Source organism: Aquarana catesbeiana, linkage group LG09, assembly GCF_042186555.1.
Source record: "Aquarana catesbeiana isolate 2022-GZ linkage group LG09, ASM4218655v1, whole genome shotgun sequence".
In the NCBI taxonomy this organism is placed as follows: domain Eukaryota; kingdom Metazoa; phylum Chordata; class Amphibia; order Anura; family Ranidae; genus Aquarana; species Aquarana catesbeiana.
Genome location: NC_133332.1, coordinates 167846324 through 167860207, shown reverse-complemented (window position 1 = coordinate 167860207; position 13884 = coordinate 167846324). Strand labels below are relative to the sequence as shown.

Genomic DNA, 13884 nt, shown 5'->3' with positions numbered 1-13884 from the left:
TACCCTCTATCTCCAAAGTTACGCAGCAGCTGAGGTGTGCATGACCCTTAAAATCTGAAAGCTTCCAAGGGGAGGAACACTTGTTATAGGCCCCAGGCATCACTCCAACACAATACACACACCGTTAAATGAACGACACCACAAAGCACTAACACATGTAAGGTGTACGTACTGCCATGTGTGAAAGGGTCATTAATATTTTCTTGCTCTAGCTTTCACAAATGTACATGCTTGCTGGGCTTTTTCCATTCCTTTGTTAAAAAAAAAAAAAAAAAAAAGAAGTTAAGCGATTAGCCAGTAGACAAAGGGTTTGTGTTCCACTGCAATCAGCCTTTTTACAAGTTGCAGTGAAGGAACAAGAGTGAGAGGGATGATTCCCTACTTCAACTAATTCACTTTGATCTGTAAATTTTCAACTTGAGCTACTGAACTTGCTAAAACAGGATTTTTTTTCCCTACAGAAAGCAAAGAGAAACTGGAAAAAAAATAAAAAAATAAAAAAGAAAGGTCTAAAGCAGGGATATGCAATTAGCGGACCTCCAGCTGTTGCAAAACTACAAGTCCCATAATGCCTCTGGGTGTCATGCTTGTGGCTGTCAGAGTCTTGCTATGCCTCATGGAAATTGTAGTTTTGCAACAGCTGGTGGTCCACTAATTGCATATCCCTGGTCAAAAGCATCACTTACTCAAGGAAAATGAGAACATATTAAACCCCAAAACAAGATCTATTAAATTGCAGCTTACCTATGCTGCATTTGTGTTTAAGGCTCTTTTCCTTCAATTTACACCTGGTGATCCGACCAGTGTCATTTTTCAACTTCCTCTGAGCCCCAGTTCACTTAGCCACCTGACAAGTCGTGTCCTGTTCTGTACTACGGAACCGTTCTAATAGGAGCGACGCAAGTCGCTCCGACTTAGAAAAAGGTTCCTGTACTATTTTTGGGGCGACTCCAGGCGACTTGCATTGACTTCTATACGGAAGTCGTTTTGCAAGTCGCAGCTGAAGTCGTGTGGCAGGTCGCCTCTGTGAGTCGGCCTGCAAGTCAAGTTGCCCCTGTGTGAACCGGCAGTAACAGACCAAGCTGTCCAAAGTAGCACTTAGAGGGTTGAGACAATCCACTTAACACAGGGGTGCATACACTGGTCAGCTTTTTTTCGTTTATGTAAACCTTTATCCCAAAAAGGGAAGAAAAAACAAAACAAAAAAAAAAACTAAACAAAAAAAAAAACTAAACAAAAAAAAAAAAATAACTGCATTGGTCAAGTCCATCTAAATCTGCTAGTCTAAGGCCCTTTTCACACAAGGCAGAATCTGTCCAAGCAGGTGGATGACAGGTACATGTCTGCGCTGCACAGCCTGCTGTTCTCTATGGGGCATGTCCGTTTCCATCCAATCGAGAGATGGCGAAGGTATCCCCATCTATGTTTTTAGCGGACTGGATTGGATGTCGGCGGGTGAGCGCGGAGACGTCTGTTGACATAGAATGCAGACACCATAAGACAGGAAAAATAGGTAAAATAAAAGGGGGGGGGGGGGGGAGAAAGGTGGGAGTTAAATACAGCTTTATTGTATGATTTTGTAAACGTGATGCTGGCAATCAGGCTGATCTAGCTGCAGAAAAAGTATAAAATAGCACTGCATAGGAGATCTCTGGATTGAGGGTCCATTCACACCTGAACACAATGCAGAAAGGGTGTGTTCCGTAGGTATTCACTACCCTCACAAGACACGCAGGTGCCAATTAATTGTTACTGGCACCCCACATGCATCTCAAATGCTGCATGTTTGCAGACACTGACCACATGGTACTGCAGTAGTGTGCGGTTTGATGTGGTACAAACTGCAAAAGCAGTTCTTGCACGTTTTGCAGCTCAAATAAATAGACTGTCAAAACCAGAACCTTAGGGATTGCGAGAATTCCCTTGTGAACTGGCCTTGCAACCTAATACTATACAAAAGACTTATTTTATCTTTTAATAGTCTATTCATTAGTATTTTTAGAGGAGGAGTTCTGCTTTATGATTCAGACAGACAGAGAGAGAGAGAGAGAGAGAGAGAGAGAGAGAGAGAGAGAGAGAGAGAGAGAGAGAGAGAGAGAGAGAGAGAGAGAGAGAGAGAGAGAGAGAATTTTAGTCAGCCACATTGCTGTGCTGTATGGCAGGCCTGGATACATTTTGAGAGTATGAGCAGAAATGGCAATCCTTTCCACATATAAGTTTTCCAAACATAGATTTAGTTGATTTAGCTGTTTGCCTGGGTTCAGCTTCATAAACAGAATGACAGAGGTCACATGAAGTCCTTCACTGTCTGAGCTTACACACCGTCTCCCATTTTCTGAGTGTGCAGTGTGTTTGGTCAGGGGCTTGATAAGCAACTGCCATTCCGGATAAAATCTCAGACTGAAAGAAAAAGGGTTTAAGCGGAGTTCCACTCAAAAGTGTAACTTCCACTGATCTGCTTCCTCCCCCCTCCAGTGCCACATTTGGCACCTTTTGAAAGGGGGGGGGGGGCGGCGCTGTCCTTCGGAAGTTCGACCCCTTCCTCCTTCCCCTGGGCCAATTAGAAAGCACAGCGTGCTTCGCAGTACGATTTCCCTTTACAAGGAATGGCAGCACCCGGGAGTCTATTTAAAAAAAAAAAAATTTGCTGGGGCGTCGACATCGCAGGCTCCCTGGACAGGTAAGTGTCCCAATATTGAAGTCAGCAGCTACAGTATTTGTATCTGCTGACTTTTAATTTTTCTTCCCCAGGCGGAACTCCTCTTTAAAAGTAGTACCAAAAAGCCTACGCATTTATAACACTAAGATGAAATGTCCCAAAACATTTACCCCCTCCCCCCCAAAACACTCACCTAATGTCCATGGTCACCGCCATTGGGTGCTCTACCATCTGTGCTGCTCCCCATACTGGTTTGTAGAAGAGATAGTGAGGTAATGGGAGTGATTAGGCCCTTTAGATGTCTGGGAGGAGGGAGCAAGAGTCACAGCTTGCCAGCTATGTTTTTGGACACATAGCTCCAGCCGGGAGTGTGGGACACGTTGAAAAAAAAAATTTCCATCGATCAGCAGCTGCAGCCACTGATCAATGCATTAACAGCGCCGAGTGGCGTTGTCAGAAAACCATGTCCCCTATGGACAATTTTTTTTTATAATACACACAAATAGAGCTTTCTTTTGAAGGTATTTAATCACCACTGGATTTTTTTTTCTTCATTTAGCTTAAAAGACCAAAAATTTTGAAAAAAAAAAAAAAAAAAAAAAAAAACACACACACACACACACACACACACACACACACACACACACACACACACGTCTTCGTTTTTTTTATAACATTTTGCAAATAAATCTTTCTGCGTAAATTTAGGCTACATTTCTTTGGTGAAAATAACCCAAAACACTGTATATTATACATAGTTAGTCTGGATGAAAAAAGGCACAAGTCTATCTAATCCAACCAATTTAGTCTGTAGGAAAGAGATAGATTACACACATACACACACACATACATACACACACACACACACACAGGAACCTCAGATTACGAGCATAATCCGTTCCAGGAGGGAGTATGCTCGTAATCCAAAGTACTCATATATCAAAGCGAGTTTTCCCATTGAAGTCAATGGAAACTAAAGTAATTCATTCCGCATTGACTTCAACGGGATGCAATACCGCATGCGGCCAGAGGCGGGGTGCCGGAGAGCCTCGGAAACGGGCAAAAAGGCACGAGGACACTTTGGCTGACCTCAGAAAAACTTCCTACCCGAGATTTGCCAAGGTCAGCCGTGCTATCCTCAGGCCTTTCCGTGCATTTACGAACAGCGCCGATCGGCGACGTTTGGCTCTGGCGCCCCCCCACCTCAGGCCAAAAGCAGTGCTGCACACCGGTTTGGCCTGAATCGTGCTTGTTTTGCGAGACAACAATACGATTTGTAAAACTACAGTGCTCATATTGAGAAACGCTCATTGACCGCAATCTGAGGTTCTACTATATATATATATATATATACACTGATTTACTGACGGCCTATCATTTCTTGATGCCTGAAAATGCCAGGACAGTACAAATACCCCCAAATGACCCCTGTTTTGGAAAGTACAGTCCAAGGTATTTAGTAGACGGCATGGAGAGGTTTTTTTAAGTCATTTGGAAAATGAAGACAAAATAAAAGATAAATCACAATATTAAATAGTTTTTTTTTGCATATTGTCACCAGTACAGCGTTATATAACTAGTGTGGCAATAACACTACTACTCTGGGGAAGTGATCAGGATTATTTTTTTTTTTTTTTTTTTTTTTTTTTTACACACACTACGATTCCTTATACCAATGAATTTAATTGACATAAGCCAATATTTCTCAACTCCAGTCCTCAAGTACCCCCAACAGGTCATGTTTTCAGGATTTCCCTCAGATGAAACAGCTGTGGTGATTACAAAGGCAGTGAAACTGATCAAATCACCTGTGCAAAATGAAAAGTCTGAAAACATGACCTGTTGGGGGTACTAAGGACTGGAGTTGCGAAACATTTGGTATAAGCAACCATTTTTACTGAAACTGTTTTTTTCCGTGTCTTTTGTTGCGATTAGCTATGAGTGGCCAAAGCTAATCACATGGTACAGGTGGGTTGTGATTGGCCCTGTCTGTACCATGTGATCACTGTGACCAATTCTCAGTTAGCAACAGAAAAGTATACAATGGCTGGCATGAAATAAAGCCATCCATTGTTTAGAATTGTCCTGTGATCTGCTGCGATTGGTCACAGTGATCACATGGTACTGGCAGCGGGCCGGTACAGTGATTAATCATCGGCTGTGTTCACGGACAGATCGCACAGCTGCGTTGCCCCGCGAGGGGTGCGTTCTGGGAGGACATTATATGATGTCTAACAAAACAACAGTGCTCTCGCCCAGCTGTCAGTGTACCATAGGCTGGGAGGTAAGGGGTTAATATGAATTTGCTTGACGTAACCACATCTTTTATATTTTACTAGAAAATGGGTAAATGTCTTGTTTGCATGCAGTAAAATTAACTTTAGTGTACTTTTCACCAATATTATTTGACATGAAAAACTGACAACTACCAACATTTTATTCTCCATGCTCGTTGCTTTCTCAAAAATATATGTGGGGGATTTTAACTAATCTGCAGTCCTAAATTATGAAATATTATAAGATAAACAAGGCAAATGTGGTGCCTAATCAAGAATTTAGTCATGTGTGCATTCATAACCAAACATGCTTAACCGCTTGCCGACCGGCTCACGCCGATATACGTCAGCAGAAGAGCACGTACAGGCATATTAACGTACCTGTACGTTGCCGTTTAAGAAGCGGTTTGCGGGCTCCGCGAGTGTGATCGCGGGTCCCACGGACTCGATGTCCGTGGGGATACCCGCGATCGCCTCACAGAGAGGAAGAATGGGGAAATGCTGATGTAAACAAGCATTTCCCCATTCTGCCTAGTGACAATGATCACAGCTCCCTGTAATCGGGAGTGGTGATCAATGTCGTGTCACACATAGCCCCTCCCCCCCCACAGTTAGAATCACTCCCTAGGACACACTTAACACCTTCACTGCCTCCCTAGTGGTTAACCCCTTCACTGCCAGTCACATTTACACAGTAATTAATGCATTTTTAATCGCACTGATCGCTGTATAAATGTGAATGGTCCCAAAATAAATCGCCAAAAGTGTCTGATCTGTCCGCCATGTCGCAGTCACGAAAAAATAAATAAATAAAAATCGCTGATCGCCGCCATTACTAATACAAAAAATAAAATAAAAATGCCATAAAACTATCCCCCATTTTGTAGACACTATTACTTTTGCGCAAACCAAACGCTTATTGCGATTTTTTTACCCAAAAATATGTAGAATACGTAATCGGCCTAAACTAAGGAAAAATATTTTTTATATATTTATTATAGGGAAAAAAAATGCATTTTTTTTCAAAATTGTCACTATTTTTTTGCTTACAGGACAAAAAATAAAAACCACAGAGGTGATCAAACACCACCAAAAGAAAGCTATTTGTGGGAAAGAAAGGACGTCAATTTTGTTTAGGAGCCACGTCGCACAATTGTCAGTTAAAGCGACGCAGTGCCGAATCGCAAAAAGTGCTCTGGCCTTTGGCCAGCCAAATGGTCCGGGGCTTAAGCAGCAGATATGGTCACAGCATTTTAAAGCTGCCTAAAGAAAAGCAAACACACACCAGAGGTGGCCTTCACAAAAAGCTTAAACAAAAAAAACAGGCAAGTTACAAAACAAATCTAATCCAGCTGCGTTAATTGCAATGTCAGCCTTGTAATTTGCCCAACTTGTTACTTTACAGCAAGTTATATGGTCAAATCTAAACAATATGCCCACACACCAGCTGTACTATCTGGTTTGTTGCACAAAAAGCTAACATACAGGAAGGATAGGCATGCCACCTCACCAGTAGCAGAAGTTGCTATAACCAGCATGAAGTTGGTGATAAAGCTAAGCCATTAGTTTACTTTGTTCAAATAGGACAGCAGCGGATCAGATACAGCATGCTAAACATGGATCTGTTGTGCCAAAACAATCAACAACTTGTACTGAAATATTCTGGGGGCAAGATTAGCATTTACAAACCTTTTCTGAAGGCAGAACACTTCAGGCAGTCAGGCCTGGAGAAGTCAATGCTGACATAAGCTCCTGTTTCCAAATTTCTGCTTCCATTCTGGTGCTGACTGCAAACTGGGGAGGCGGGCTCGCATACACTATCATGCATACTCAGAGCTATGTAGTTCAGACCATGCTGAAAACCTGTAGAGCAGTTTCTAGACATTTTTTTCTCTTGATCACAACTGTTTTCATCGGGCTTCAGCCAAACGTTGTCAAAAGAGGCAGAACTATGCCTTTTGCCACTTTCAGTAAAGCAAGAAGAAGTTGTCGTCACTGTGCTGGCAGAGGAGAAAGTTTCAGAGCTGTGCCTCCGTCTTCCCTGTGGATCAACGCGGATAACTTTAGGACCAGCTGCAGGTTCTGTATTAGGGTTGAGGACAGGGGGGAAGCCACTTTTAAAGGATGACATATCCCCAATACACAGCCGATTTACAATAGATGATGGGCTTTCTAACTTAGTACCATTTTCAGTTTCATCAGGAAAAGGTCTTGAGGGAGTCATTGCCATACTAAATGTCATTGTGGTGTAATCATCATTCCTATTATTTGTAGTAGTGACACAAGCTGTACCGCATGGGAGCTTGGCATATTCTGCACTGGGCTGAACTCTGGAAATACCAGGACGTGCATAGGCAGAAATGTCTGTTAGAGAGTTAGAAAATTCAGCTGTGGCTTTCGGAGATTGTACATCAATGTCTACACTCATGTAATCAGACAAGGGGGACTGTCTGTGATCAGAACTTGAGCCCAAAGAAGATGGTGAGCCTTCTGCAGACAGAGAATAGGGAGTACTACTTGCTTTATCACTGAAGTCAATATTTATATATTCACCAGGGCTGGTTGGCTCAGCTGAAGTAGAATGGTCAAACATTCTTGGTATTGTATTGCTCCCTCTCATAGCAAGAGTAAGTTTAGTTGGCCTTGTTGCCCTAACTTGATGATTTAATATGTCACTGGAAGATTTCAAATCATTCTTTGACATCCCGTTTGCAACCCCATTCTTACACACCTCACTTACATTTTCCTCACCCATTTGCAGTAATGTTCCCGGAGAAGACATAGGAACATACTCATTATGATCATTGCAATGTTTTGAAGAACTTTTAAAGCTTCTGGGTAAAGAAAAATAAGAACTGAACCCTCTGGAGTTATTTAAATTAGAGTCAATAGTCTGTTTTGAGGTGCTTCCATAGGACATGTCCATGTACTCACCATTGGTGACTTTCTCTTGGCTGCCTTTACAGGCATTTCCTGTTAATGTATTTCTGACAGGTGAACTGGCAGCTGGAAACATCATCATATACCCTTTTGAATCCACCTGAGATGGGCACCTGGAAATGATTTCTTTTGGTACAGAAACACTTTTGGGTGCCATTGGCAAATAGTCATTGTATGAAACTGAAGGCATCATTGGCATGTAGCCATCATCCTCGGCTTTACTCCCACTTTGGTTACAAATAGAATCAATGAGGCCATTACTATAATCCTCGGGGTGATTGCTGTCTTTTAACTTTGGTGATTCAGAGTAGGCAAACTGTTTCTCTTCAGAGTTTTCATCAAAAGAAACAGCAGCATGGGACTTTTGTTGTAAGGTGACATGGGTAGGCTTAGTCAGGGAATATGTTCTTTTTCTAAAACTTTTTTCGGCTTCCATGTAATCATCCTGACCAACTGGGTGGCTTTTCGTGTTCATTGACATGTAATCGCTGAGGGTGTTTTCTTCTTGTATGGGTGGTGTGTTACCTAACGAATCTGGAGTATTACTCCTCACGCGAAAGTACCTGAGGTCTCCAGGACTTGAGCCATACTCATCGGATGAAATAAAGCCACCATCACTAGGGGAGCCACACACAGAAGAACTGGAGGGTCTTGTCAAGGAATCAGATACAGACCCAGGGCCACTACTCGAACACACGTTTATTGGGCTTGTAGCTGACGGAAAATGGGAAACTGGTAGGGAGGCAGATCTGGAGTGGTAGCCAGAATTAAAAGGTGCCCTAACATATCTCCCAGTACCTTCTTGCTTATTCAGATTTATCCGTGCTGTATTTAAGTGGATCAGGCTGCCAGTCACTGACCTGAACGGCCTGGTCATGGTACCTTCGCCCTCGCTGGAGGTCCTAAAGCGGTAAGAGTTGCTCTTGGACGTTGGAGGAGTACCAGCGATGCTTTCAGTCCTTGACCTTCTCTGCAGGCCGGTCTGGCTGGGTGGCAGGTTGCCCAAGTACCGTCTGGTGGTGATGAAGGAGATGGGGTTGGTGCCAGAGGACTGGCTCTTGCTCCTCGGCCTGAACTCGGAGTATGCCTTCAGGGCTTTCATGGTTTCCAGGAAAGTCTCGTGCATGTTCTGGGCCACCACACAGTCGTCCACCTGCATCCACAGCTCGCCGGCCCCGGTGGACGAGGAGCGGCCCACCTCGATGAAGAAATAGTTCTCCGAGTGGCCGCAGCGGCGGATGTTCATGAGCAGCAGGTGGACGCAGGCCACGTCCGAGTTGAGCTTGACCAAGTGCACCGCCTTGTTGGACAGGCAGAGGCGGTAGACCCCGGACAGGTTCTTGCTCTGGCCCAGGCCTCGCGGTTTGACATTGACCTGCCAGACCTCCTTGAAAACGTTGCCGGCCCGGAAGCCACCGTAGCTCTCCTCCTCCAGCTCGTCGTCCTCGGCCAGGCAGGACTTCTTGTTCTCGTTGATGAGCTGGCTGAGGGCCTGGTACCAGGAGTCCTGCTCCTGCTCGCTGTCGGCCACCATGGCGAAGTACTCATCCTTGGTGTACAGGGCCAGTAGGTGCTTGTTCTTGGCGTCGGCCCGCCGGCTGACGGTGAAGCACTGGGACAGGAAGATAACCCTCTTGGGGGGTCCGGGTCGCTGCAGACCACTCCGGAATTTCTTCTCGTTGTCATAGTACTCCAGCCGGGCCGGACCCAGGTGACTGTGAGCCCTCAGTACGAAATAACGCTTGTGGCCATGCTTCTGCTTCCTCAGGTAGCCCCGCTTCTGCACGTCCTCCTCACAGGTGACAACACTCTCCTCCTGTACCTGAGGCAGACGCCCACAGCCGCTCTCCTCCTGAGGGGGGGACGGAGGACTGGGCTTCATGGTTGTCCTGCCGGCTCTGTCCTCCTCACCGCTCAGGACACCCGCCATAGAGAAGGGGAGAGGAGCCCCGAGGGCTGGCCTCTCTGCTGCGCTTACCGGGCTATGCACGGAACCCGCCGGCGTCCTACCTTCCCTCTGCCAGTGAATGAAACTCAGCGTTCGCCTTCTAGCGCCTCACAGAGACGGGAGTTCACAGGACACGCATGGCACTGTGTCTAGGCGCCGGGAATCTCCGTCTCCCCCCGGCGTGCACGGCTCAGCAGCGGCTCCTCTCCTCGCCGTACACATTCACCACAGACAGACTAGAGTGGGGGCAGGGAGAGCGGCACGGCGAAAACAACACGTGACCCCGCCCGCCTGCGTCACCTAGACTATACCCGCCCACCACGGAGGCACGGGCCTCACCGCCCAATGACAGCGCGCTCGGCCAATAGCGGCGCGCTCCTTGCAAAAACATCCCGCAGAATGGGCGTGGCCACCGCGCTCCCACTATCGGCCCTGCCCATTTTTACTCACGCTTTAGGATGTAAACAGGCAGCCGATTGGTTGCTTGGGGGGTGGAACCCGCCCTCGCCTGAATAAGGCGTGTTCCGTAGTAATAGGCGTGGCCCGGGGCGCTTATTGGTCAAGTCTGGGTGCTGCTACGGTTTGGCACGCGGCGATTGGCTGCAATAGAAGTCTCCCTGTCCTACCTTTCCCAGTGGGCGGGGACTCTCGCCTGGTTGTGAAGAGAAGTAAACAACAGTGTGGGTAGCGGTGGTGGCAGGAGGGAGTCGGTGTCAGTCTGGGAAGGAAACGTCAAATAAAATATGCCAAATAGATGCGGCGGGCTGGACTGCGCAGTATCGTCAGGCGGTGTGCACGCTGCGGCAGGCGGTCACCCATTCTGCGGCAATACTAAATCACAACAAGGACGCTGTACAGTCCTATACTCGCCGTGCCTGCCGGTCCTAGCCCAGGGAGATCGTGGTTATCACCTCCGCAATGTTCCCGGAGCTCCATCATCACAAATCTCCACAATCACAACCAAGTACCTGCTGGTCACTTCTCCGTCATTCATATACATCTATTAACCATTCCCATCCCGGCCATTTCTCACACTCCTACCTCTACTTTATGGTGCTAGAAAATTACTTAGAGCTCCCAAACATTATATTTTTTTAAAGAATAAAATGGTGGGTGTTGCAATGTTTTATGTCACACGGTATTTGTGCAGCGTTTTTTCAAACGCATTTTTTGGGGAAAAAAACACTTTCATGAATTAAAGGAGTTGTAAAGTCAGAAGGTTTTTTTTTTATCGTAATGCATTCTATGCACTAAGATGAAAAACCTTTTGTGTGTATCAGTCCCCCTAATACCTACCTGAGCCCCAGGATAAGGGGTGGGCAGGAGGGAAGGCTGCCCTGGGCACTGTGCTATCATGTGAGGTGAGGGGCACCACAAGGAGCTTGAGGAGAGGGGATTTGTGTTGGGAGGGGGAATTTGGGGGTCAGCAGTGGATAAGAATTGTTCTAGGAGGAAAAATTTGGGGAGGTGTGCTAGAAAAGGTGATATGGTGGTGGTGGTGGGCTTTGATTGGGGGTATTTGTGCTAGGAGGGGAAATTTGGGGGAGATTTGTGCTGGGAGGTGGGGGAGAGGATTTGTGCTCAGAGGGGGGGATTTTTTTGGTGGCGGGGGAGGGGATTTGAGCTGGGGAGGTTTGTTTGTTTGGGCATGGGAGGGGGCAAAGATTCTTGCTAGGGGATTTAAGTAGAAGGCAGATTTGTATTGGGAGGGGGGGGGGATTTTGCTGACACATAATTCTCATACATCTTGGGGGGGAGGGGGGCACAATTTGGCATTTTCGCCCTGGGCTCTAGATGACCTTGTCCCGACACTGCTGAGTCCCATCTCTCTCCAGCGATGTCCACGAATATTTAAGCTGTCCAGGACACTCCTGATTGGCTGAGACACAGCAGCGGGGCCATTGGCTCCCGTGGCTGTCATTCAAAGTCAGTCATCCAATCAGGGGAGAAAGGGGGCATGGATGAGTCAGGGCTCCCTGTCTGAATGGACACAAAGAGCTGTGATTCGGCTCCAGTGACCCTATAGGAAGCTGCTGACTGTGGGGGCACTCCATAGGAGGGAGGGGCCGGGAGCAGCAAAGACGGACGGGGCTGCTCTGTGCAAAATCAACTGCATAGAGGAGGTAAGTATAACATGTTTGTTATTTTATTTATTTTTAAAAATGAGACTTTATAATCACAATTTATAAAGGTGCAAAAAAAAAAAAAAACCACTGAAGTTAGCCCAATTGTTTGGTATAACGTGAAAGATGATGTTACGCAGAGTAAAAAGATATCCAACATGTCACGCTTTAAAATTGTCTCTGCCCGTGAAATGGCGGCAGACCTTATAATTCTCCATAGGCGACTCTTTTAACGCCTTTACAGGTTACCTGTTTAGAGTTACACAGGGGGTCTGGTGCTAGAATGATTGCTCTCACTCTGATGTTCATGACAATACCTCACATGTGTGGTGCAAGCACCTTTTCATTTACATGCGGGAGTAACACATGTGTTCACATTTGCGTGTAAGCACGGTGGGACAGGGGCGCTTACATTTTTATTTTTTACTATTTATACAAAAATGTTTTTTTTTTTTACACTTTTTTTTTTTGGGATTAACTTTATTGCTATCACAAAGGATGAACAACATTCCTTGTGACAGCATGGGCCATGATATGTCCTCTTTATGGAGAGATTTTGGGGTCTATTAGACCCCAAATCTCTCCTCTTGCCTCCCATTCAGCCGATCAGACATAGATTGGTCTGATCATCTGCTTTCCTGGCCACTGGCAACCAGGTAAACAAAGAGGTGTAACCAGAAGTGATGAACTATGCGTCGCTCCCGATTTCCGGGGTTACAGAGAGAGAGAAACGATGTCAGTTCCTCTCTCTCTCATCAGGGCAGCCTTTACCACCGGGGGCATCACTCCCGAGCTCCACGATGGGATAGTAGAGCCTGGGAAAAGCCAGCCTCTGCCACCCGCAGAAGTGATCGAGGAGCTGATTAGCCACTCGGATCATTTCTACCTTACAGGGAATGGCCGGCTGAAAAGATCCATACTGGGATGATGCCTGTAGGTGCAGGAATCCTGGTATAACCACTGAAACCAGAGGATGTCCTACGGGTGGTTAAAGGATCATTCCACCCAGATGTGATATGTTACCTGTAGATGGAGTCAGACCTTATATAAAGCTTGGCTGCCCCATCAGAAAAATCTCTCTCTCAAATCTCTCGCTTCATTTACATAGACATAAATAAATGCATTTACAGATCTGAATGCAGCTTGATTTTTTTCATTGGAGACATCCTCACAAGTGATCCGTAACGCAGAATCCAAAGATCTGTGCCTGAGGACATTACACACATGTGTGCAGGTATTGGGGAAAAAAGTTCAATTTTATACACGTATTTACTGATCATTACGCAGGGATGTTTGTGCTACAAAAAAACATGTGTAATAAGATGAATAAAATCTGTACACCATGTGACTGTAGCCATAGGTGTGCACCCCAAAGCTCAAACACACATGCCTTTCTCTGCAGCCTCAGATGCACGGGACAGTGAATGAATGGGGGGTGTTTTGTGCTGAGTGGCTTCCTATTCATTTACAAACTGAAGCATAGTAAAAAACAGTTTACTATGCTTTAGGTATGAGTGAACACAATTAAATGAAATGGAAACAATGAGTGTGTTGTTTGTGTTCATTTAGAAAAGGAAGGAACTGGTAAATTACATATTCACTAGCCCCTTCCCCTGCTCTCTATCCTTAAACATCCTCTGCAGCAGCCAGGGGGAGAGTAGAGGAGGGAAGCCAGCAGTACTGTGGGGCGGGGGGGCAACAAGAGGGGGGAAGCCCAAGCAGGAGGGGGAACCTGTGCATGCCTATGAATGTAGCCGTAATGTCCAATGTTTCAATCCTTCTCATACATTTACTTTAAAAAAAAATGGCCTTCAAAAGTAATTTAAAATTTTGTTTGCTTTTAAACATTCAATTTTGGAATGAATCATATTTCTCGAATGCAAACCACAATCACTGTTAGAATTTTGTTTATTCGAGAAAAACATTTCCATCCTACTC

The 13884-nt window shown here is 45.6% G+C and overlaps 1 protein-coding gene across 1 annotated transcript in view; it reads right to left on the bottom strand.

The window, feature by feature from the left end:
• LOC141108120 (insulin receptor substrate 2-A-like) overlaps window positions 1-10108 on the bottom strand; it is a 33640-nt gene extending 23532 nt beyond the window's left edge. The window contains exon 1 of the mRNA XM_073599379.1: window positions 6625-10108. Coding sequence (XP_073455480.1) covers window positions 6625-9805 — 3181 coding nt within the window. The 5' untranslated portion in view covers window positions 9806-10108. The remainder of the gene's footprint in view (window positions 1-6624) is intronic.
• Window positions 10109-13884: the final 3776 nt, after the last annotated feature.